The sequence below is a fragment of the Xyrauchen texanus genome, chromosome 9, assembly GCF_025860055.1.
Source record: "Xyrauchen texanus isolate HMW12.3.18 chromosome 9, RBS_HiC_50CHRs, whole genome shotgun sequence".
Classification (NCBI taxonomy): domain Eukaryota; kingdom Metazoa; phylum Chordata; class Actinopteri; order Cypriniformes; family Catostomidae; genus Xyrauchen; species Xyrauchen texanus.
In genome coordinates this window covers 26,992,703-27,018,042 of record NC_068284.1, presented here as the reverse complement: position 1 = coordinate 27,018,042, position 25,340 = coordinate 26,992,703, and the positions used below count along the sequence as shown (strand labels likewise).

Genomic DNA, 25,340 nt, shown 5'->3' with positions numbered 1-25,340 from the left:
TGGACAACATGGCTTGTTCTTGTTTTCTAAGAAAGTATTTATGTACAACTCAATGGGCTCACCATCTCTCGTGGCTGCTAAACAGCTCCAGAGCCACAGGGCTTTCTTGAATAGTTTTCAAGAAAAGATAATCAATATCAAAAGACAAAGATTATTTACTCCAGCCATCAGTGGATGATATTGTGTATATGCATCTTTTATCTAGTCAAAACAATGCATTTTCAGTTGCAAGTATATTTGTGGTTTGACAGCTTGAATAAAACCTCTTCAAAGATGCAGTAAGTAAAATTGCTTAACCAGTTTCATACACTAACTTGCAAACGAATCTGTGTCACTTATCGTTGGCAATGAACACCACAATCCCATGCCTGTCAAGCTCCGAGATGAGACCAGCTCGCCTCACGGCCAGCTTATGATGCCACCCTGCAGGTGGAGATCATGACCCTTCTGTGCAAAGGCACGATAGAGCCTGTCCCTCCAGCCCTTACTCCATCATGCCAAAGAAAGGCGGTGGGTTGCGGCCAATCTTGGGCCTGCAAGTTCTGAACTGGGCCCTGTACAGACTCCTGTTCAAGATGCTGATGTGGAAAAGCATTTGCTGTGCGTCTGGCATCAAGATTGGTTCGTGCCAGTAGACCTGAAGGATGTGTACTTTCACATCTCGGTTTTACCTCATCACAGACCCTTCCTAGGGTTTGTTTTTGACAGCCGGGCGTATAAGTACAAGGTCCTCCCCTTCGGCCTGTCCCTGTCCCCTCGTGTCTTCACGAAGGTCGCAGAGGCAACTCTTACCCCGTTAAGGGAAGTGGGCGTACGCATACTCAACTACCTTGATGACTGACTAATTCTAACACACTCTTGAGAGTTGAAGGTGTTATACTCAGTCTCCTTGATAGCACACCTCACTAGTGAGTGTGTGCAGTCGGTGCTGAACTGCCTGAAGTCCTTCAGGCAGAGTATGGGGCAGATGACATCCTCGGTGATGGCAGCACCACGCGGGTTGTGCATATGAGGCAGCTCCAGCACTGGCAAGCGCCCAGGCGCGACTGAGGTCTCTGCGGGCCACTCAAATCCCGAGCAGCCTCAACGCCACAGCGGACATGCAATTGCAGCTGGCAATGCTCAGTGGAGAGTGGAGACTCTACCCCAGGTGGTCCAGCTGATTTTGAGTCAATTCGGCAAAGCACAGGTGGAACTGTATCTTCCCGGGAATCCTCCCACTGCCTGCTCTGGTATTTCCAGCATGGAACCCCCCTCGGGACAGATACACTGGCACACAGCTGGCCCCGTTTGTTTGAAAATTAGTGTTCCTCCTGGAGATGTGCAGTTGGTCAGTGCTTTCCCTCCTGCGGGAGAGGCTGGAACGACAGCTGTCCCCCTCCAACTTGAAGGTGTATGTTGCCGCTATAGTGGCGCACCATGACACGGTGAATGGTAAGTCCTTGAAGAAGTACGACCTGATCATCAGGTTCCTCAGAGGCACCCGGAGGCTGAATCCTCCAAGGCCATGCCTCTACCCCTCATGGGATCTCTCCGTGATCCTCCTGGGCCTCCGGAGAGCCCCATTTGAGCTGCTAGAGCCAGTTGAGCTGAAAACCCTCTCCTTAAAGATGGCCCTCCTGATTGCGCTCACCTCCATCAAGAGGGTTGGGGACCTGCATGCGTTTTCTCTCATCGACAATTGCTTAGAGTTTGGTACGGTATATTCTCCCGTGATCCTGAGACCCCGAATGGGCTATGTGCCCAAGGTTCCCACAACCCCTTTTGGGGTCAGATGGTGAGCCTGCAAGCATGGCTGCCCCAGAGAAGGCAGACCCAGCCTTATCGTTGTCCGATGCGTGCATTGCACACCTATTTGGATCACATGCAGAGCTCTAGATGCTCTGAGCAGCTCTTTGTCTGTTTTCCCCTTTGGAAATACGAGCACACTCTACGAGGAGTCTGGCATCCTCATGGGCACTGGTCGGTGGCACCTCTCTAGCAGACATCTGCAGGGCAGCGGCCTGGGCAACACCCAATACCTTCGAGAATTTTTTATCTCTGGGTTGAGCTGGTTTCATCCCGTGCATTTTCAGGTACGAACAGGTAAGGTTACAGGACAGCTGGCCGGGTATACCATTTGCATACATTGCCTTTCCCCTCCATGAGGTGAAGATCTGCGCTTCTATCCCATATGAGTTCACAAACCTGTGAACACTGGATGCCTTCCTCCATAGCCCTAAGTTCGCAGCCAGACCCACTACGGGTACTAATATGCCCTGTACTGGGATAGGTGCTCCACAGGTGCCGACTACTCCGGTACCCCTGTGATATATTTTACGCGATACAGTCTCACTGCCGGCAGACTGGAGTCAGTTGTTGTGTTTGTAGAGCTCCTTTCAAGGTAGGACCTACCACCAAACCTCTTCCATGTGTGGCGGATGAGCCCAGGTGTCGTATTGCCACATGTTACCTCCCCATCAGGCAGCATGTGGTCTCCGTGGTGTCTTTTCCCCCTGAGAGAATAGGAAAGAACACCTTCCCCGATGCGTATAATAGCATTAGATGGACCCAGCCGACTATAATAACCTGTGGAGAGAAAACATAGAGAGAAAAGGCTAGTTACATCACTTCCCCCCTTCAGGGGGGTGGGGAACTACATGACGTCTTGTGGGGCATTGGGGAATGTTACGTGCAGACTGATGCACCTGTTATTATGCAAGCAGCAGCTTGCTTGCTCCTGCATCGGCAGTTCACATAACACGGTTCAGCTGTTGTGGCATTTTTCTATAGATACCCCTGGTGTCACTACATCGACACAATGTCAAGTGAGTGACAGAATGGGAATGTCTCGGTTACTGTTGCAACCTCCACTCCCTGATGGAAGGAACAAGGCATTGTGTCCCTCTTGCCGCAATGCTGTACTATCCGCTGAAATGGCCGGAACCTTGTCTCGGTTCCTCAGCACAAAACCTGAATGAGTGGCCACATCCCAGCTCCTTTTATACCCGTATGTCCGGAGGAGTGGCATGTAAATTCCACTTGCCAATTCTGATTGGCCTTTTCTCAAAGATTGTATGTGTTTGGGGCTCCCAAGAGCGACCCCTAGTGTAACTAAATTGACACACCGTCTCGTTCCCTCCATCAGGAAACGGAGGTTACAACAGTAACCAAGACTTTTCGGCTGGCCTATGGCTCTGTGTGTGCCACGTTCTTTTTTCCCCTGGTGATTTTGCTGTACATTATCATATGTCGATATATTACCAGTATACAGCACTCGTGTCGAGTGATGTCTGCAAACAGTGCTTGTTTCATAAAAGTTTTTTGACCATCACTGTTGTAATTAACAGCAAAAAAAAAAATGTTTCCAGACAGGAGACCCAAATAACACATTGGGCTTCTCCATCAGCGGCACCAGAAAGTCCACTGGCTGCCCTTATCACACGTTATACATTTTTCAAGGACCCGAAAGCAGTTGCAGAACACAGATGATTGCTTTGTGCTCATGTCACGCGAACCCCCACCCGGGAAAGACGATCGTTTCATGCTCATCCCTCCCCCCCAGACTATCACTTCACGCGATATGATGTCTTAGTATTTAAAATACCCCCCTTTTTCTTGACAACATGCATTCAAGGAAGCATGTACTCCACTATGCAAACACTGTTGATCCATTTTCTGCCAGCATGAATTGAAAAGTTTTCAAAGAGAATCTTGTATACTTTTTTAAAAAAAAATTGTGACAAAGAAATAGTGCAGAATTTTTCTTAAATATTTCTCATTAGATTTACGTTAGCCTATATCGTTCTCCAAACCCTCTGAATGTTTAGAATGAGGATTGTATTAAAAAAGACTTTTGGAGTCAAAATTCTTAGTGAAAATGTCTTGAAGTTACATAAAAACAGGGGAGTAGAGTAGAGAGAAGACTAGTGGGAGATAAAACGCATAGACTTCTGCAGCAAAAGGTGTGAAGTTGTACCCTAGCATGGCATTACCACAGAGATAAAAGGGTTTGAGAAGCCCACCTGACAGATATACAATCAAATCTGAAAGCAGTCAGCATAGAATATACAAACGTTTCAAACGCAATTAATATGATTACAAATGAAAGGACACACTTGATTACAATGAAAACTTATTAACCATTTGAAACCAGCTGGGTATGTTGCACTTGCTGCATGATAAGCAGACTAAAGCAGCTTGAAATACATTCTTCTAATACATTATATGGTGAATATAGGTAAAGTGGGACATTTTCTGAGAATTTGTTATTATTGCCATTGCTAATAATTAAAAATTAATAATATCAAAATGGCTACTTCAGTGTCATCCTGTTTTGTATGGCTGATATTTAGTAATGGAAAAAAATATACATAATGATAGATGATTATGTTTAAGTGTCCACTTTACCTGCATTCACCCTACACCTAGTCAAATGCACACAACTCACACCCACTCTAGTCTATGCTTCATTCAGACTGAGCTCTAAGACATTTTATTGTGGTACTAAATTGATGCATTTACATCATTTAAATGAATTAGAACACCTATTATGGATTAGAAGCCATTTAATTCCTGCATATTCGGAGGAGTAAGGAGGTGACAATATTGCTACAAAATATTGCAATGTGAAAATTCAGTTGAGTATTATACTGGCATTCTCTTTAAAGTGTCTGTGTGTGTGAGTGTGTGTGAGTAGGCCTATATAAATGAGACTTTGAAGAAACATTATCCCGTATTGTCAAAACAAGCTCCTTCATTAAGACTGGCCTCATTATGAAAGCTGTATCAATATTCATAACAATTTCTACATTACGAATGCTCTAAAAGAATATATAAGAATATATATTTTGGTATACGCATCTCTCAACAGACATGCCAGCAACACAGGGTTTGCCGAGCCCAGGTTGCCTTGTGCCAGGCTTGATAAACTGCCCACGCTACAAGAAGGAAAGGACTGATTAAATCTGGGCTCAGCCTTCGCCGCTAACTGCAAATTAAAGCAGGCGTGCTGATGGAAAGGTCAATTTTACACTGCACCAAGAGTCCTTCACATCAGAATAAGGAGGCATGCATGGGTGGCACTGAGTTTGGTAATTTGCCATTAGTGAGAGGGAGGTGAGTGGTTAAATATATTCCCCCATCTTAAAGCTGTGATGACAGATATTCATCAGCCAGACTGACTTTGGCCAGTTGAATAGCATTGCAGTGGACTTGGTCTCAATCTCTGTGTCCTGTCTTCCTCAGTTCCAAAGTCTGCTTCACTATAGACCCTCTCCACCATATAGACCATTTATCACACATTCACACTAATGTGTGCTACCAGTATGCTTCTAAAGAGATTAAGAGACCTTTCAGAGTGCCAGTAGCTTGGTAGCTCTCTATTACAGGTTTCAAAGCTTAAGCTGTTTTTGTGTGTGTAATTGTATGTGTGTGTCTTTCCATCTCTCTCTGATTTAGGTGTGTGCGTGTGTGCCTTTTCAAGGAAAACACATGAAAGGGGAGCATATTTACCAAAGCAATAATCAACAGTATAATGAACAAATTGTATCTGCTAGGCAAAATACACACAAAAAAATATTTTCAATTTTCTTTTTTTCTTCCTAACTAAAGGAGTGCTGGAGTTCTTGCTGTCAGTGTTTTCATGTTATTTATTCAATATAAAAAGAAGAGTGGACTTTATCAAAGAGCCTCTGAATCAAACCCCATAAGAGAGTGCGTTTCTCACTTAGCCTAAAACTTAGTCTACTATTGTGTAGAAGACACTTAGCAACCAATGGATACCACAGATATTTCACTCCTTTGATTCCTACAATGAGTGTATTACTACTGTATGACAGGATCAGAAAAATATTGTGGATTTTATTTTTTAATGTCATTTTTAAAAGGATTTTTTGTGGGTGATACTCTTCAGCATATTACAATACAGTAATTGGAAGAACAGTCTCTCCTAGAGCAACCTGTGGTGCCTTGTTCAAGAGCAGGACTATGACATTAGTAACTTTCTATTTCTTGGTTCATCTTTTTTAACCCTAAGGTTCTGACCCCAAGCCCCTTTTAGTGGCTTAACAAAAAATGTTAACATTGACAGGATTGGGAATTACTTGTAACGGTTTGTGGAGCGGAGGGGGGCGGGGCTGGGTCGTAATATCGCGCGCACGGTCCCCAATCGGCCTGATGAGGCGCGCGAGGGATAAAGGCGGCCGGTGACGATTGTTCGAGAGAGAGAGAATTACGGGCATGTCCGCTTGTGTGTTTGTTTATGTTGTGTTTTAAGTTTCTTATTAAATTATTATTTATGTTGACAAGCTGGTTCTCGCCTCCTCCTTGCCCATCCTTTAACTGTTTTACATTGGAAACACACAAGCGGACATGCCCATAATTCTCTCTCTCTCGAACAATCGTCACCGGCCGCCTTTATCCCTCGCGCGCCTCATCAGGCCGATTGGGGACCGGGCGCACGATATTACAACCCGGCCCCGCCCCCCTCTGCTCCACACGGTTTTAAGTAATCAGGATATAAATTGTATGTAACTGTAATCCGTTACAGTTTCAAAAACACATCGTAATCAGAATACAGCTACATTTTCCAAAAATTGGGATTACAGTCAGAATTACACATTTTAATTTATGACAAAAGAAATAGTAAATTTTCCTGCCATAAAGTGATACAGACATATGTTTCTTTATAGTGAGAGATGGTTTAGATGCGTGTTCTCTTCGGATTCTCTCTCATGACTCACTTTATGGAGCGCCTCCTACTGTCGCATGCGTAACACCAGTCTCACATCAGCACTCGAGGCAGACAGCTGCTTCATCGTGATGGCCACGGAAAAATTTGCATTAGTTTCTTGGAAATTTCGACATTATACGCTCTTTAAAAGAGAATAGCGAAACGTTAAAGTTCAGTGGAATTTATGCCTTCCAGCTGTCAAAATGCTCTCATTATCCAAGGACCTGAAAATTGTAAGGTAATAAGAGCCACACGGAAATCACATTAGCTAGGTTATCTAAAATTATTTAATATTAAAATGTGTTAAATTGAGTTAGCCTTAGTGCTCAAAGAAATCCGTGACCCTCACCGTTTGGCGGGAGCAGGAATAGCTGCCAATACTGACACGATTTGCGCATCATCGCTGGTACAGCATAGAAATCCCCTGGTTTGCATGGTTGCAAATGTAAACTGTAATATCTTAGCCAGGATGTATGTTGTTCCATGCTGAACTGAAGCTGAAAAATGACCCCTTCCAAAGGTGAACTCTATACTTAAACATTCATAATTTAAGAAAAAAACGTTTTGAATAGAATAACAATACAAAAATCAACTGAATAATATCCATGGAAAACTTGCCATGACTCTCTCTCCTTTTTCACCTCTCATAATTTTGCATCCCTGAAAATTATTAACTAATCCAATTTGTACACATAAATAAATTAATTGAAAATGTGTTTTAAGTTCATAGGAAAGAAAGTTCAATTAAGAATTTATCTAATTTTGATAAAATATTGTTGAGAACTGTTCAAATGTCTGGCTGAAGGAGACATTCTGGCAAATGTAACATGTTCAACACATAGAAATTAGGAATAAGTAATTGAAAAGACACACTAAATGTTATGATCTATCTATTTATGATAAATCTGTTATGATCTATCTATTCTTTAAAACGATATGTTGTTTTCTTTTGGGAATCAAAACATTCCCCTCACTTTAAAATCCTCCTTAAACATAAACATTGAAATCAGCCATAAACTAGCTGATGATGTTTGACTTTGGATCATGAGCAAGCAGAGGAAAGACACTCTCTCCAGCATCTAATATTACAATAATAACAGTGATGATGATGATGATGATGATGATAATGTGTGATCTACCTATTGGATACAGTCTGAAGTTAATGAATAGTGCAAATTACAATTGCATATACACACTAACAGCAATTATATAATTACACTTTGCAGTGTTTTGGAATCTGAGGTATATCCTGTCAGATTTAGTTAAATGTTAATCAAGACAAAATTCAGTGCATCTGTTCTTATTTTATTTTTTTATGAGAAATTTTCTTTTTCTGTTTCAGACAGAGAAGCACCTGATTTCTATAAATAAAACTAGCTGTTCTTCATTAACAGCTCCTTTTCTGTTTTCTTGGTAGGGTGCAGTGTACATGTTTATTTTCCTTAGATATAATAACAGCTACAACAGTTCTCATAATATTACTCAAACATGCTTTTTTGCACTCAAGGCATAATTAAAAGTTTTAGAGATCTTATTGACATTTGTGCCAATCTATGTAATCCAAAAGAAATTAAAAGTAATCTAATTACATTACTTTGGATTAAATTACTGATAAAATGTATTAAGTAATCAGTGATCTGTAACGGATTACGTTAAAAAGTAACCCCCAACCCTGAAAATTCAAATATCAGATTGACAGTTCATGACTTTCCTTATTTTATAATATGTACTCATGGAGATAATTTGTTGAAACCCCCATTCAAACATTTTGTAACAGCAGTAATTGTCAGTTACCCTTCTGTCACTTAATCAACATTGTGTCGAATGAAGTGACACAAGGGGTCTTCCTGGGACGCCAAATGTACCTCTGAACCTGAGAAAAGGCCAATGTCAAGTTGGCAGACAGAATCTGCATGCCCCGCCCCGGACATACGGGTATAAATGGAAGCTGGGCAGCAAGTACCAGTCAGAATTTTTCTTCAGAGCCGAACGGTTGTGCAACAGCAAGCTGAGCCACTCTACTGGTGATAAGCACTGCTGATGGATCTACGGCGTTTTTCCAGCTGGCGTTCTCTCTCTTTGCACGCTGTGCAGTCCACCCCCTTGGGTACTTTGACAGTGTTTTCATTGCCTGAAAGAGTTAATTTCCTCTAACAGAGTTTGAGTTCCCACTCATAAAAGAGCAATACACAGATTGATCTCTTTGCCTCCCAAGACAACTCCCACTGTCCGCTCTGGTACTCCCTGACAGGAGCTCCTCTCGGGACAGACGCGCTGGCACACAGCTGGCAAGTACGCATTTCCCCCAGTGAGCCTTCTTGCACCGGTGCTGTGCAAAATCAGGGAGGACGAGAAACAGGTCATCCTGGTGGCCCCTTTCTGGCCCACCCAGGCCTGGTTCTCAGATCTTACACTCCTCGTGACAGCACCTCCCTGGAAATTTCCCCTGAGGAAGAACCTTCTTTCTCAGGGATGGAGCACTTTCTGGCACCCGCACCCAGACCCCTGGAACCTCCATATCTGGCCCCTGGACGGGATGCGGAAGTTCTAGTGGATTTACCACCTGCAGTCGTAGACACGATAAACCAAGCCAGAGCTCCCTCCACCAGGCAACAGTAGCCTGCTTCTAGTTCACCTAACACGGTCAGTGCGTGGCGTTTTTATATGGGACCCCTTGTGTCATTTCATTCGACACAATGTCGAGTGAGTGACAGAAGGGGAACGTCATGGTTACTGTTGTAACCTCCGTTCCCCGAGGGAAGGAACAAGATGTTGTGTCCCTCCTGCCACAGCACTAGACCTACCACTGTAAACGGCCGTACCTTATTTTCGGCTTAGTTTCAGTTTTATACCCATATGTCCGGGGCGGGGCATGCAAATTCTGTCTGCCAACTTGACATTGGCCTTTTCTCAGGTTCAGAGGTACGTTTGGTGTCCCAGAAAGACCCCTTGTGTCACTTCATTCGACACAACTTCTCGTTCCTTCCCTCGGGGAACGGAGGTTACAACAGTAACCATGACATTTATTTTACATAGATTTTACATATAGTTTGTATTTCACAGTTCCTTTAACTCTTTCCCTGCCAAACACGTAATTTTCCGTGTTTTATTAAAAAACGCTTCCCTGCCAAACACGGAATTTTCCGGGTTTCCGTGTTTTAGGTGTTATACGGTAAGGAAGACCCCTGCGCATGTTTTGAAAGAGTACGCAACTCTTTGATCAAAGAAACAGACTGCGATCGTCTCAAACATGAAGAAGTGGAGTATGAGAAGCTCAAAATATCAGACATAAACATGCCTTTTTCTCAGCTTTTTGTCTGAAATGTTGTTTTTTGACAAAACCTACCTCTGTTCAAGTCGCAATAAAAAAAGAACAAATGAAGATAAAATTAAATCGTTTTTTTTTTGCCTAAAAGCAGAGGCCCAGATCTTTATTTTTATATATAGCATCTTCATATATTCATGGAAGAAAATATTCTGCGGGCCATTAAATTTAGCGAAAATCGTCAAAAACCCTGGCGGTGGCTGGCAACTTTTTTTTTAAAACGCTGGCGGGGAAAGAGTTAAAGGGGAGATTTTGGGCTAGTTGTCACATGGGGAATTCCCAATTTCAGTAACTATAATATTTTGAGTAAAAAGTCAAATTAAAATAAAAAGGCTTAGGGTTACAGTTGGGCAGCTCACTTGAAGATTTTGCAACATAAGCCCTATTTGGACGGGACTAGTTTCCCTGAAGAGGTTAGGGAAATTCATGTTCCACAGACCTACTTGGTTATTTTAATCCCATCTGAATCTGACAAGTCTGTGTTTTTCTCATACAATCTCTGTAAAAATTACAGAGCAAATTACCTACTGTTTTTAGGCTAACTCAAGAGTACTCTGAGAAATCGAATCCCTTCCGAATGCGAATGTCTGTTATTGCTGATACTGAATTTTCACAACCCTTCTCCTTATGTATTTTGACCTACATGAACCATTAAGATCATACTTTTGCATGGCAATCTTCTGCCTGCTGCGTGTTTTTCAGATTGGATGTAGATTTTTTGCCATTCGACAAAAAATAAATAAATAAATAAAAACAAATAACAATGAAAGCCAAATCACAGAAACTGCTAAGAATGGCCACTTTAATATCATGTAAGATACTCATCTTTTTATATCTCTGCTCAATTACATAATGTTATAATTATATAATTCACAGATAAGTATAGTTAATTTTACTGGGTGTATAAGCAGCCACTTCTATAAATGTATGCAGCCTTTTTAAAATAAGTAACTTATAATGTATAAATAATAAACTACAATTAAATCATACATTAAATAATACATTATTTTAAATTCATTTTTTAAATGGTAAGTAGTTTTACATTTAAACTGATAAAGTTTAAAAGATATATACATTTTTCACGAAAATTATGTGTTCAACCTTCTGTAATGCCCACATCTAGAAAACAGACACTCCAGCCTCTGTAATAAACATGGAGATCTTTAGTCCCATCGGAATCAGCACACTCAATTTCAGATGTCAGATGATAATAATTGAAACTAAAATGTTGTTTAGAAAACTAGTTCTGTCTGAATATGGCTATAGTATCATAAGAATTCATCATAATACTACGAGATGGAAAATTTGTACCAATTCGTGGGACATCATTTGTATGAAAACATACAACTTATACATCAACCAATCTGGTTCAGTAGGGGTGAGCAATATATACAGGTAGACAAGAAAACCGGAGAAATTTGAATACATTTTGCTCTCTATCTCGGATACGCGATGTGCACAGCATTCTATTAATGTTACACAATGAGTACAAATTCTGTCGGAAAAATAGGAAGACAGCAGAGGAGAAGGTAGTTTCTCAAATCCCTGTGAAAGAAAAGATGATGATGAGATTGTGAAGAAGAAAAGATATGTTCTCTGATGTGTGGAGATGGTTTGGCTTTAGAAGAAGCGACACAGAGCGTGCGAGACCAGCAAGGCTTCCCGTTTGTGCTCTAGAGCAGTGGCTCCCAAACTTTTTGAAAGCATGGCACCCCTTTGTAGTGTATTTTTTTCCACAGCAACCCAACCCAATTAAACTAAACGTACATGCATACATACATACAGGTGCTGGTCATATAATTAGAATATAATCAAAAAGTTGAAAAAAGTGAAACTTGGATATTCATTCATTCATTCATTACACACAGACTGATATATTTCAAATGTTTATTTCTTTTAATTGTGATGATTAAAATTGACAACTAATGAAAATCCCAAATTCAGTATCTCTGAAAATTAGAATATTACTTAAGACCAATACAATAAAAGGATTTTTAGAAATGTTAGCCAACTGAAAAATATGAACATGAAAAGTATGAGCATGTACAGCACTCAATACTTAGTTGGGGCTCCTTTTGCCTGAATTACTGCAGCAATGCGGCATGGCATGGAGTCGATCAGTCTGTGGCACTGCTCGGGTGTTATGAGAGCCCAGGTTGCTCTGATAGTGGCCTTCAGCTCTTCTGCATTGTTGGGTCTGGTGTATCGCATCTTCCTCTTCACAATACCCCATAGATTTTCTATAGGGTTAAGGTCAGGCGAGTTTGCTGGCCAATTAAGAACAGGGATACCATGGTCCTTAAACCAGGTACTGGTAGCTTTGGCACTGTGTGCAGGCACCAAGTCCTGTTGGAAAATGAAATCTGCATCTCCATAAAGTTGGTCAGCAGCAGGAAGCATGAAGTGCTCCAAAACTTCCTGGTAGACGGCTGCGTTGACCTTGGACCTCAGAAAACACACAGGACCAACACCAGCAGATGACATGGCACCCCAAACCATCACTGACTGTGGAAACTTTACACTGGACATCAAGCAACGTGGATTCTGTGCCTCTCCTCTCTTCCTCCAGACTCTGGAGACCTTGATTTCCAAAGGAAATGCAAAATTTACCTTTCATCAGAGAACATAACTTTGGACCACTCAGCAGCAGTCCAGTCCTTTTTGTCTTTAGCCCAGGCGAGACGCTTCTGACGCTGTGTCTTGTTCAAGAGTGGCTTGACACAAGGAATGCGACAGCTGAAACCCATGTCTTGCATACGTCTGTGCATGGTGGTTCTTGAAGCACTGACTCCAGCTGCAGTCAACTCTTTGTGAATCTCCCCAACATTTTTGAATGGGTTTTGTTTCACAATCCTCTCCAGGGTGTGGTTATCCCTATTGCTTGTACACTTTTTTCTACCACATCTTTTCCTTCCCTTCGCCTCTCTATTAATGTGCTTGGACACAGAGCTCTGTGAACAGCCAGCCTCTTTAGCAATGACCTTTTGTGTCTTGCCCTCCTTGTGCAAGGTGTCAATGGTTGTCTTTTGGACAGCTGTCAAGTCAGCAGTCTTCCCCATAATTGTGTAGCCTACAGAACTAGACTGAGAGACCGTTTAAAGGCCTTTGCAGGTGTTTTGAGTTAATTAGCTGATTAGAGTGTGTCTTCAATATTGAACCTTTTCACAATATTCTAATTTTCTGAGATACTGATTTTGGGGTTTTTCAGTAGTTGTCAGTTATAATCATCAAAATTAAAAGGAATGAACACTTGAAATATATCAGTCTGTGTGGAATGATATACATTATTCAAGTTTCACTTTTTGAATGGAATTACTGAAATAAATCAACTTTTTGATGATATTCTAATTATATGACCAGCACCTGTACATATATAAAATTAAATCCAGATGAGCAAACAACAAATGAAGCATAAACAGCAGCATGAATTTACTATGAATGCATCACAACAGACATAATATGAGGTGATACAACCCATTCAAATGAACCATCTGTCTTTTACAACTGGAAGACACATGTCAACAGACTGATTTGAACCATTTACTGTATGTGGAATCATTGGAACAAAAAATATTTAAAGATTGATACTTAACTCTTTAAATAATAATAAACAACTCAAATAAAAAAAATTCTTTAGTTTCTCATTTGCTTTGTTCAAACCTGACCTTATAACTTAAAAAATGAAACTAAAATATCTGTGCATGAAATTGTGTCACAGGCATTTTAATGGGATACATGTGCCTGCTTTTGCAAGCACAGCCTCTTGATACGGGGGTAGATAGTGCAACTCGTAGATCGTGCTCCACTGACAGGCGCTGCCTTTTTTGTTTTTCACGTATGCCACGGATGAGAACGCTAGTTCACACAAGTAAGAGGTTGAAAACGGCAACAGCAGAAAGGAGGAGGCAAGAACCGGCTTTTCAATGTAAATAATATTTTAATTAACAACTTAAAACAAGGACACAAACACACACGACGGACATGTCCGTAAACGATCTCTCTCTCCCGCACGATCCTTTGCAGTCGACCTTTATCCCTCTCGGGAGGCTTGATTAGCCTAATACGGGACCGGGTGTGTAGGATCTCACACGCCCTCCACCCTGCCACAAGCACATTGACGGCGCATTCTGATAGATGGGTATTCGTGTCCCACATGCAGCCAAAATTAATACGAAGACATTTCTCCAAATAAACATTTTAAAGTGTGATCCATATGGAGTTCCGACAGTTCTTCTTGCACTTTGATTGGCAACATCTTTGTCGATTCTGATGAGAGAGGGTTAAAAGTATCACGGATCAAGTCAAAGTTTTCATTAGGAGTGGGGAAGTTAAACGCAATCCTTTCTTGTAGCGTTTTCAGATGTGCAGCTATAGATTTTAATAGAACTGGTGTCTTACGAGCGGGGTCCTCTGCTGTTAAGGGAAACATGTCGATGTTTTTATTTTTCAGTATTTCTTGTCACAGATTGAGTTTAGCCTTGAAACCGTTAAGTTTGTCTGTTGCTGTTAAAATATTTTCGTTCTTTCCTTGCATCTTTGTGTGCAAGGTATGCAATCTTAGCCCACCAGTCGTATTTGATCTGTTTATGTGGGGGTATGTCGTCCTCAGTTGAAAACTGCCTGAGTTCATCTCGAAGCTCATAGACACGGGAAAACACCTTGCCCCGTGACAGCAGCGCACATCCGTATGCAGCAACAGACTCTGATGCTCAGACCACATTTCATTGCACAGTATGGTAAACAATCAGGACTTCAAAGGTCGTGACTTAATGTTGTTAGAAATGCAGACGAGGGCAGACGAGGAGTGGGGATCTAACTGCGGGTTCTTTATTTTTAATCAAAGTGAAGACAAAACAAACAGGAACAAAAGAAACATCCATGGGGGGAAAAACTGAAACTAAAACATGACACAAATGTTTACAAACAAGACAGGCAATGGCTCAAACATCTGAACATAAACACATCTGAAAAATCAAACGATCGACAAATGAATGGAGAAACAAACAGGGTTTAAATACACAGACACAGGATGATCACAAACGACAATCAGGTGCAAACAATGACAGAGTGCTGGCAGTGATGAGGGCCGGGAATTGTGGGAAGTGGAGTTTTTTACAAAGACTAGTGAAACACAGGGCAGACAACAAGGGAATAGTGACAAATGTAGTTCACAATTTTGATAACTTATAATGCTACAGTCAGGTCTGGGGGCATTGCTTTTGCGACAAGTGCTTCGCGGTGCAGCATGCAGTGGGTAATCTGCATATCTGGGTTTTTGGTTCTTCACCATAGATTTCAGTCCTTTTACATTTCCAGTCATAGATGCCGCTCCATCTGTGCATATACTATGACACATGCCCCAGTTGAGACCACGTTCTTTCAAGTATGTAGCGATGACAATAAACATTTCTTCGACTGGGTAGTTCTTTGCAGAAAAAATAATTCTTCAAAATGAATTCCTCATCAGTATATCGCACACTGGCCAGGAGATGACAGTGTCTGCTGCAATCTGTAGAATCATCAATTTGGAGTGCAAATTTGGCACTTTTTCTGTTAGTAGTGTTTCTATATCAGCAGCCATGTCGTCAATGCGATGTTTAATCATGTTGTCAAATAACAGGATTTTGTCAATTTCTTTGACAGCGTCCTCCCCTATCATTAACCCTACGAATTTCTTGCAGGCTGGCAAAATGAGTGATTCAGCAATGGTATGGGGCTTCTTTGATTTGGCGATTAGCTCTGCTACTAAGAGTATGTGTAAGGACCCACATAATATTGTATACCTTTGTAAATATGCATTGCATATATGTATGTTTTTATATTAACACTCATGTTGGTATATCTAAAGGAACCTGTCATATGATGTTGATGGAACACAGCACACACATTTGGCTCAGTTCCTGAGGGATGTAGATGTAGCCAACTGAAACTGATGACTGCTCAGCTATTTCTTCAAAAACGACTTTCTTCATTTTAACCTTCACCTCACTGAGTCAATGTCAAATGCTGTCAGTGTCACATTGGATTATTCCAATTCATAAAACACAGTGGTTTCATTAGTCAGGCAGTCTTCAAAAAAAAAAAAAAAAAAAAACTGAATGGGCACAAAATAATTGATTGTGCTCCTGTTGAATTTTATAATCTTGGAGTTTAGATTTCAAAGTCACAAAATATAAGACATCATTATAATGATTAGCATAAGAATATGTTAGCTGTTTACAATGCTGTATATCAAGACAAAGAATTAAACAGATTAAACAGAAAAACAGAAAAAAAAATAATGTAATTGTTATCACTGACCACAAAAATCCCTCTGGATCTGTTCTTTTCTCTGTAGCACAGCATCAAAATAATTATGCTGTTATTAGTGGGATGGATGTTACGGGTCAGCCTTTAATTTGCAAGCCAAATCAATTTTCTTTAAAAAATAAATAAATACATTTAACACGCTGTTCAAAGGAAAATGCAATCTGTTTGTGGTTAGTCTCCAACACTGTTTACTGAGTTCCAAGTAAATAACATGATTACAGGAACACACTGATGTTGTAAAGACTACATTTCAATTACAATGTAGTAATCTGACACACAGCCATTGTAAAATCTCAGGTTAACAGCTCACAACTCCGCTCTTTTAAGGAATTGTGCCATTCAATGTACAACAAACCATAATGTACCCTTGCGAGTACTTCTCAGTTTGATTTAGATAATCAGCTGTGTTTTCAGCTCATTCCCGATACCTGTGCATGGACAGCTATATGGCAGCAAACAAATTCTCAATCAGAATGAAAGGGCTATTACCTTCCCCACATACTGTGCATCTGGTCCAATGTGCTCTTCCAAAACGAAGAACTGATTCCAGATCCAACCTCTTTTGGGCCGATGGTGTGCATCCTTCTCTCCATCGGGCAGTTTGGTTGGGTTGTGGTTGAGCGTGGATCTGACGGGGCTTGTTAGAGAAGGGCTCCCATAGCTCCTATGGAGCACATACAGGCATAGCAGAAGAGGGGGCAGGCAGGCAGGGCTGCTGGCTGCTCTCATGTTAAAGAGTTGCAACATTAGAACTCCCACTCTAGCACACCTAGAGTTCTCCCACAGCGGGCAGCTTTAGACGTTACTCAGACCATTTCGCAGGGATTGACTAAAGGCCATGGTTAAAATCCTGTTGTCGACAAGACCAAGCAGGCAGCACTTACATCCTGGGACGAGAACGAGAGACGTTGATTATTGGAGCGGGGGTGTCCACTGAAGTCTCATTAGAGGCAGATATCCACGAAACATCTGTGTGAAGGAAGATTACAAAATGTAATTTCATGGGGGCAAAGTGAAACACAGCCAGCAATTACATTCATTCCATCTTAAATGTTGGATTAACCCTTCCGGCAAGGCTCTAAACAAGGAAAGATATGACAATTCCCATGTGAACGAAACCTTTTTTTTAATATAATTTTAAGGTTAAGTTGTTGTTCTTAGACAGCAAAGAGATGAAATGGTGATCTAAAATCTCCTCCTTCTCAGATGTTTCTCCTGAGAAAAAGACCCCAGTAATCTTACAAGTGTCTTCTCTAGAGTGACCTTAAAGAGATAGTTCACCCAAAAATTGTAATCCAGTCATTATCTACTCACCCTCATGTTGTTCTAAACCAACATGACTCTTTTTCAGTACACAGAGACATTTGGAGAAGAAAAAAAATCTGCTTACTGATGTCATACAATGGCAGTGAAAGGTGACCTTTCTTCTACTTCAAAAAGACACAAAAGTGTAATTTAGAAGTCTTATAAATTATTCCATGCAAATCATGCCTTGTTATTAAGGCATACAAAAATAAGGTTTTGTGAGAAACAAACTGAAATGAAATATTTTGTTTAGTGAAAATCTTCAAAGACTGTTGCTCTTCTGTGCACTATAATGATAGTGCACAAGATCAGCAGTTTATGCAGCCAATGTTCGCAAGTTGGACGTTCAAGCTAGATCTTGTTTTGTTTTTTTATTTGTTTTTGCTACAACTGGACCACCACAGAAATATTTAGAGAGAACATATTTTATACTTAAATGAAACATAACTGAGATCTTTGAGATATGAAAGAGTTACCTCTAAGTAATAAAAAAGTTCCGTGAATTCAGTGAAACATCTATAAATTTTTGATGGAACAGCCATTCCAGTATCACTGTGAAAAAAATAAGAAAAAAATTAAAAATGATTGGTTGTGTGGTGATGTTAAGAGCTTGATGTTTGTGGATTGTCAGCATTATTGAGGTTTGTGTGTCAAGTGTTGCGGTCTATGTGCCTCCAAAACAAGACTATTGCACATTCTGGCTTTGGAGATCAAGCCAGTCTCCTCAACAGTATTTATGGATTTATCAAAAATATGAGTTTCCCACTCGGAAGTTGCACATGAATGACCCCTCAAGTCGTAATTACGATTGGGAAACTCTGAGATAATTCTGATACCCAAATTTCCGAGATGGAAAAAGTCCTAAACTTTTAACATGCATGGAGGAGACTACGGTTTCTGTAGTGAATGACAGGTTTTTATCATTTTTCGAAATACAGCTAATTGTTCACCATCTGTTGCTCACTTCGTCGTTGTGTCGAAGAAGCGACACTAGCGCCACTCTTCATGAAGGTCGCATAGGCAGCCATTCCCCCGCGGAAGCAGGCATCCGCATTCTCAACCACCTAGACGACTGGCTTATTCTGGCCCACTCCCGAGAGTTACTATGTGCCCACAGAGACCAGGTGCTCGGGCACCTTAGCCGTTTAGGGCTTCAGGTCAACTGGGAAAAGAGCAAGCTCACCCCGGTTAAGAGCATCTCTTTTCTCAGCATGGAGTTCTCAGTCTCAATGTTAGCGCGCCTCACCAACAAGCGTGCACAGTCAATGCTGAAATCCCTTACTGCATTCAGGCCGCGCACGGCGGTCCCCTTAAAACATTTCCAGAGGCTCCTGGGGCATATGGTGTCCTCCGCGGCGGTCGTGCCGCTGGGGTTGATGCATATGAGACCGCTTCAGCACTGGCTTCAGACTCGAGTCCCGAGATGAGCATGGCGCCGTGGCATGCACTGTGTGTTCATCACCGCCACCTGCCGCCAAACTTTCAAACCCTGGACAGACCTCTGCTTTCTACGGATGGGAGTCCCCTTGCTGCAGGTGTCCCGACGCGTCCTGATCACCACAGACGCCTCCAAATTGGGTTGGGGCGCCGTGTGCAACAGGCACGCAGCTGTGGGCCATTGAAAAGGGGCCCCACTAGCACATCAACTGCCTAGAGTTGTTGGCTGTACTTTTTGCCCTGCGGATGTTTCTCTCACTAATTCAGGGCAAACACGCCTTGATCCGATAAGACAGCACCACCATGGTAGCGTACATAAATCTCCAAGGCGGCGAATGCTCCCATCACATGTCACAACTCGCCCGTCGTCTCCTCCTTTGGAGCCAGCATCAACTCAAGTCGCTGCGTGCCACTCACATCCTGGGCAACCTCAACGTGGTAGCGGACGTGGTATGACAACGCTTGCCCATTGGAGAGTGGAGGCTACACCCCCAGTAGGTCCAGCTGATTTGGGAATGATTCAGCAAGGCCCAGGTAGACATGTTCGCCTCCAGAGAGACCTCCCACTGCCCGCACTCATACGCCCGAACAGAGGCTCCACTCGGGGCAGACGCGCTGGTACACAGCTGGCCCACAGGGTTGCGCAAGTACACATTTTCCCCATTGAGCCTACTTGCACAGGTGCTGTGCAAGGTCAGAGAGGACAGGGAACAAGTCATTCAAGTGGCTCCCTATTGGATCTCGTACTCCTCGTGACAGCCCCTCCCTGGAAAATCCCCCTGAGGATGGACCTTCTTTTTCAGGGACGGGGCACGCTCTGGCGTCCGCACCTAGACCTCTGGAACCTCCACGTCTGGCCCCTGGACAGGATGCGGAAGATCTAGCTGATCTACCACCTGCTGTCATAGACACGATCAACCAAGCCAGAGCCCCTTCTAACAAGCAACTTTACGCCCTGAAGTGTCACTTGTTCACAAATTGGTGTTCTTCCCAGGCTGAAGACCCACAGAGGTGCGCAGTTAGGTCACTGCTTTCATTCCTGCAGGAGAGGTTGGAGGGGAGGCTGTCCTCCTCCACCTTGAAGGTGTATGTAGCTGCTATCACAGCCCACCACGACACAGTAGACGGCAAGTCTAAGTATGCACGACTTAATTATCAGGTTCCTAAGAGGCGCCCGGAGGTTAAATCCCTCCCGGCCAAGCCTGTTCCCCTCCTGGGATCTCACAGTGGTCCTTTCGGGCCTTCAGATATCCCCCTTCGATCCGCTAGAATCAGTCCTCCTTGAGGACGGCCCTCCTGATCGCGCTCGCCTCCATCAAAAGGGTCGGGGACCTGCAAGCATTTTCTGTCAGCGACACATGCCTGGAGTTCGGTCCGGCAGACACTCACATGATCCTAAGAACGTGATCGGGCTATGTGCCCAAGGATCCTACCACTCCCTTTAGGGACCAGGTAGTGAACCTGCAAGTGCTGCCCCGGGAGGAGGCAAGCCCAGCCTCTTCGTTGCTGTGTCCGGTACATGATTTACGTATCTACTACCGCATGCAGAAGTTCTGAGCAGCTCTTTGTCTTCTTTGGTGGACAGCGGAAAGGGAATGCTGTCTCCAAACAGAGACTTTCCCACTGGGTAGTGGACGCCATTACGTTGGCCTATCACACCCTTTGGCACGTAAAATACCTTCCCGCTCCTGTGTCAGCAGTACACATACACGGCTCAGTGCATGGTGTGATTTAAACTGGACCCCTAGTGTTGCTCCTTCGACACAACGTCGAAGTGAGCGACAGATGGGGAACGTGTAGGTTACAGATGTATGATGGAGGGAACGAGACGTTGTGTCCTCCCGGCCACATCGCTGAACCCAGCCACTGTTGCGGCCGAACCTCATTGTCGGCTCCTCAGAAAAATCTTGAATGAAACAGATGCATTTCCCTCCCTTTATACCCATATGTCCGGGGCGGGACATGCAAATTCTGTCTGCAAATTTCTCATTGGCCTTTTCTCATAGATCAGAGATGCAAAAGGCTCTCAAGAGAGACCCCCAGTGTCGCTTCTTCGACACAACGTCTCGTTCCGTCCATCAGGGAACGGAGGTTACATCCGTAACCTAGACGAAAGTGCTTGCCGTTTTGGTCAAATTAATTTATTTATATCAGCAACCATTCTATGCATGTTGTACATTTTGACACTGTGAAAATAGCTTGTATTTTACCAAAATTCCATTATCGTCATCAAGCTAACTGAGTAATATGTATTGTGGTGTCAACATAGTTCCTAAAGAAATATGTATGATTGAACCTGGTGCCGTCCATGTTTCACATTCTTTCTGATAACAAAGCATATGAACATATCGTACTCGTAATTACCACTTCAGAAGTGGGAAGTAGTATAATTCCAATGAAGGCATCATAAATAGTATTTCTTGACATGTAAGTCAATTTCACTAAACTTGTGACAGTGATAGAATAAACAGATCAAAGCTTATAATGCTTGAAATAATGCTACTTTACTCCTAAATGGTGAGCAAATAAAACAAAAAAAATTAAACATATGAGATTATGGATACTTAACTATTCATTGAAACCATTGGCTTATTGAGTTAATTAATCAGAACATAAAACATCAAAACTGTGGGTGCTGCAATGCATCCTGGTAACCCTGGCTGCCAGAATATTCAAGTTATTTGAACAAATCATATTAAGTCCACACAATTTAAAATAAAAACATTTGTCAATGGATTATTTAGTTGTCTCAACAAAATATTGTTTGTTGAATCCACTCTAATGGTATGTCACATTAATATTATTGTAAGTTAAGTCAAAATTTTAAAGCAGCAGGGTAATTTTAGTTTTTTAACAGTGACTATCATGGATCATGACTGGTGGTGCAAGGCTCCTCTGTAATGAGGGCTCAGCATGGCAAGTGGATTGAAATGGCTGAACAGTATTCTGAAGATAATTGTTGTACAATGTATATCCCTGTTGCTTTGAAAAAGAAGCTGAGAGCTCTTGACTCCTCTGGCTCCGTGTCAATTCTGATTCATCATTTGTGGAGAAACTCCCTTGTACTCTTCATTCTCCAACAGCATAAGATATACTGACACACACAAATAAAATACCAGTGCCTAAGGGTTAATGCATCACTTTTTCTCAAAATGAATACAATTCATACAAAGCTAAAAAACAAAACAATCAACAAACAGTGAAATTGCTGCATGGTCAGCATTGCTGGTTACCTTAGCTACATCTAAACATTTCATTTGGAAGACATGTTTAAAATAGTCACAGTAATGCAAACAATGCAAACAATGCCCCAAGGGTCTAGCATTACATGACCAGAATTAATATTTCTTGGTGCATAACAAAGTGAGATATCTGAAAAACTTTTTTCAGTTTGTGCAGAAGATGCTGGTATGACATCTTAATTTAAATGTAATCTCTCAAGAGTAGCAGGCCATAAACACCATACGCACTGTACCGGGGTTCTGGAAAGGAAGAGGTGGGAACCGGATCAACATTCATCAAGACTTTAAATATAACTTCACATCAAACTGAACTGGAACATAATATGTAGACGATACACACACAGCTCCATGTCTCTCTCTCTCTCTCTCTCTCTCACACTGGCATCCCCGACTCCTCTTATCACTCTCCCACCGATTGAGCCGCTCAGCGCCAGGTGTGTACCGTCACGGACCGGCCATGCCTTCCTCCTTGTCACAAGCACTTTTATTTTTATATTTTCACAGTGTTTTCAGCAGAAATTGTATTTAATAAAGATATTCAGATTTTCAAGATGTTTATTTATTAGTCCACATCAGTGTTATTAATTCAGTATCAGTGGCACACTGAGTGCAGGAAGAGTCTTTAATTTTCATTGAAAGTGCTATTTTTGATATAGCTTTCTAATATTTCTGTGAAAGAGGTACTGATATATCAAATGATGAACACGCTGAGAGAATAATTCTAGACCACAACACCAGAAAAAAAAGAGCTTTTTAATCAAAATTGTATTGAAGTCAGAAAGAGCCTAAGTTAGGTTAGATTAAATATTCATTAGCAGATTCTGAAAGAGTAAAGATGTGATATATTGTAAACACTGATTTACATCAACACAGAAGTTTCTGTCAAAAGCAGTTAACTCTTCTTTTGCTGAACCATGCTTTTGGGGTAAATTAACATTTCATTTTTTTTATTTTTTTATTTGAAGGCTAGTGTATGGTGTACAAAACAGAACAACAAGAATCTAGATCAATTAATTTTTATGACATCTTATCATCAAATCTATCTAAATGAATGAGCCAATAAATAGGAAAAAGACGGAAACAAAGATTCTACTCTTAAAATAACCCAATTCACTGGCTTGGCCACTAATGTCACTTTTTTTCAATTTGTTAAAGGGATAGTTCATCCACAAATTGTAATTCTCTCACCATTTACTCACCCTCAAGAAATCACAGATGTGTATGACTTTTTTTCTTCTGCTGAACACAAACACAGGTTTTTAGAAAAAATGTCTTTGCTCTGTTGGTCCATTCAATGTAACTAAATGGTGGCCAGAACTTTGAAGCTCCAAAAAGCACATAAAGGCAGCAATAATGAATCCATATGACTCCAGGGGTTAAATCCATGGATGCTTCTCATTTCCTAAATTGTGCATCCTCGTTTCCTCATTCTTCCATTCGCCATCATGAAGAATGTATCAATTCTAAAAATGCACCTTTAGGAGGCAAGGACAGAGGATGGAAGAAGCTTACTGAGCATCCTATGCAGGAGACAATTTGGTCGAAGCACCAGATGCACGTCTTAATTCTCCTCCCCTTTCACATCTGACACAATGGTTTTAATTTATCTATCACCTTTGCAGTTTAAATAAACCATAATTGATTCATACTTCAACAGTGCATCTTGAATTATTTGGATTTATTATTAATATATGAATTAATAACGTTTTAATAATATAACGGCTAGCGTGCCAAGGTACAGCAGCTAAGCAAAAACACAATTGGAAGTGATGTTTGAGTGAGCAGGACATTTCATTTTACAAATCTGTCTTGCTTTGATACCTCCATCTTTGTTTCCTTTCCTTGGATCTTTTCCTCAATTCCTAAGAGGGTGGAGCTAGGAAGCGAGGAAAGCAAGCAAGGAAAGGAAACGAGGATGCATCATTTTAGAAATGAGAAGCACCCCCTGTCTTAAGAAGTGATATGATAGTGTTGGTGAGAAACAGATTATTTTTTATTTTTTTACAATAAATCTACACTTTCACCAGCACTCCTTTAATGAGAGGACAGAGTTCTTCTTCATCCGTTTTTTGGTGATTCACATTCTTTGTGTATTGCTTCCTACTAGGCAGGGAGTAGAAAGAAAAAAAGTAAGAGTAAAGGAAAGTAAAAGAATAAATAAATAATATTTGCAAAACAGGCCAGTAGGTGGCAATATGCACAAAGTTGTGAAAAAAAGGAGACCTTTTTTGAATGTGCGTCAAAGTAGAGGTGTAGAGTAAAAAAGGACTTAAATATTGATCTGTTTCTTACCCACATCTATCATATCGCTTCTGAAGACATGAATTTAACCACCAAAGTTGTATTGATTAATTTAATGCTGCATTGATGTGCTTTTTGGAGCTTCAAAGATCTGGACAACATTCACTTGCATTGAATGGACCAACAGAGCGGAGATATTCTTTTAAAAATCTTGATTTGTATTCAGGAGAAGAAAGTCACACATCTAGGATGGCATGCGGGTGATTAAATGATGAGACAAGTTCCCTTTTTGGGTGAACTATTCCTTTAAAGCAGGAACATTCCCCTTTCAGACACTTCTTCTTGTGTCACATTTAGAATCTTTCATGAACTAACTTTAAAAGGATCTAAGGAATAAAAACCCAGATTCTGCTATAGAGATCAGGTTTTCAGACATTCATGGCCCCTCTAGCACATAGGGACTCAAAAGCCCAGTCCACATGAGATATTCATCAATTGTTCTCCAAAAACAAAATTCAGAGATGACAGCAATGTTCTGAAAGTAATATGCGCAGATGTGTGTACAAAAACAATCTTCTACGCCACAAAACCTAGCTGAAAAAAAAAACATCAGCCTTTTGCAGAGACAGCTATAAGTAAGATATCTGTAGGTTGTTTTTTCTATTATATTTTTGATATTGTAAAAGGTCTCTGTAGTGCTATAACAATTACTCTGTTTGAGCGACCCTTCCTAAAATCCATTGAAAACCAAGCAAACCAGACCAACCTG

The 25,340-nt window shown here is 41.4% G+C and overlaps 1 protein-coding gene across 1 annotated transcript in view; it reads right to left on the bottom strand.

Annotated features, from left to right (window-relative positions):
• LOC127649039 (cadherin-18-like) overlaps positions 1-25,340 on the bottom strand; it is a 113,383-nt gene that overhangs the window by 76,762 nt on the left and 11,281 nt on the right. The window contains exon 2 of the mRNA XM_052133925.1: positions 16,836-17,315. Within this exon, the coding sequence (XP_051989885.1) occupies positions 16,836-17,093 (258 nt within the window). The 5' untranslated portion in view covers positions 17,094-17,315. The remainder of the gene's footprint in view (positions 1-16,835; positions 17,316-25,340) is intronic.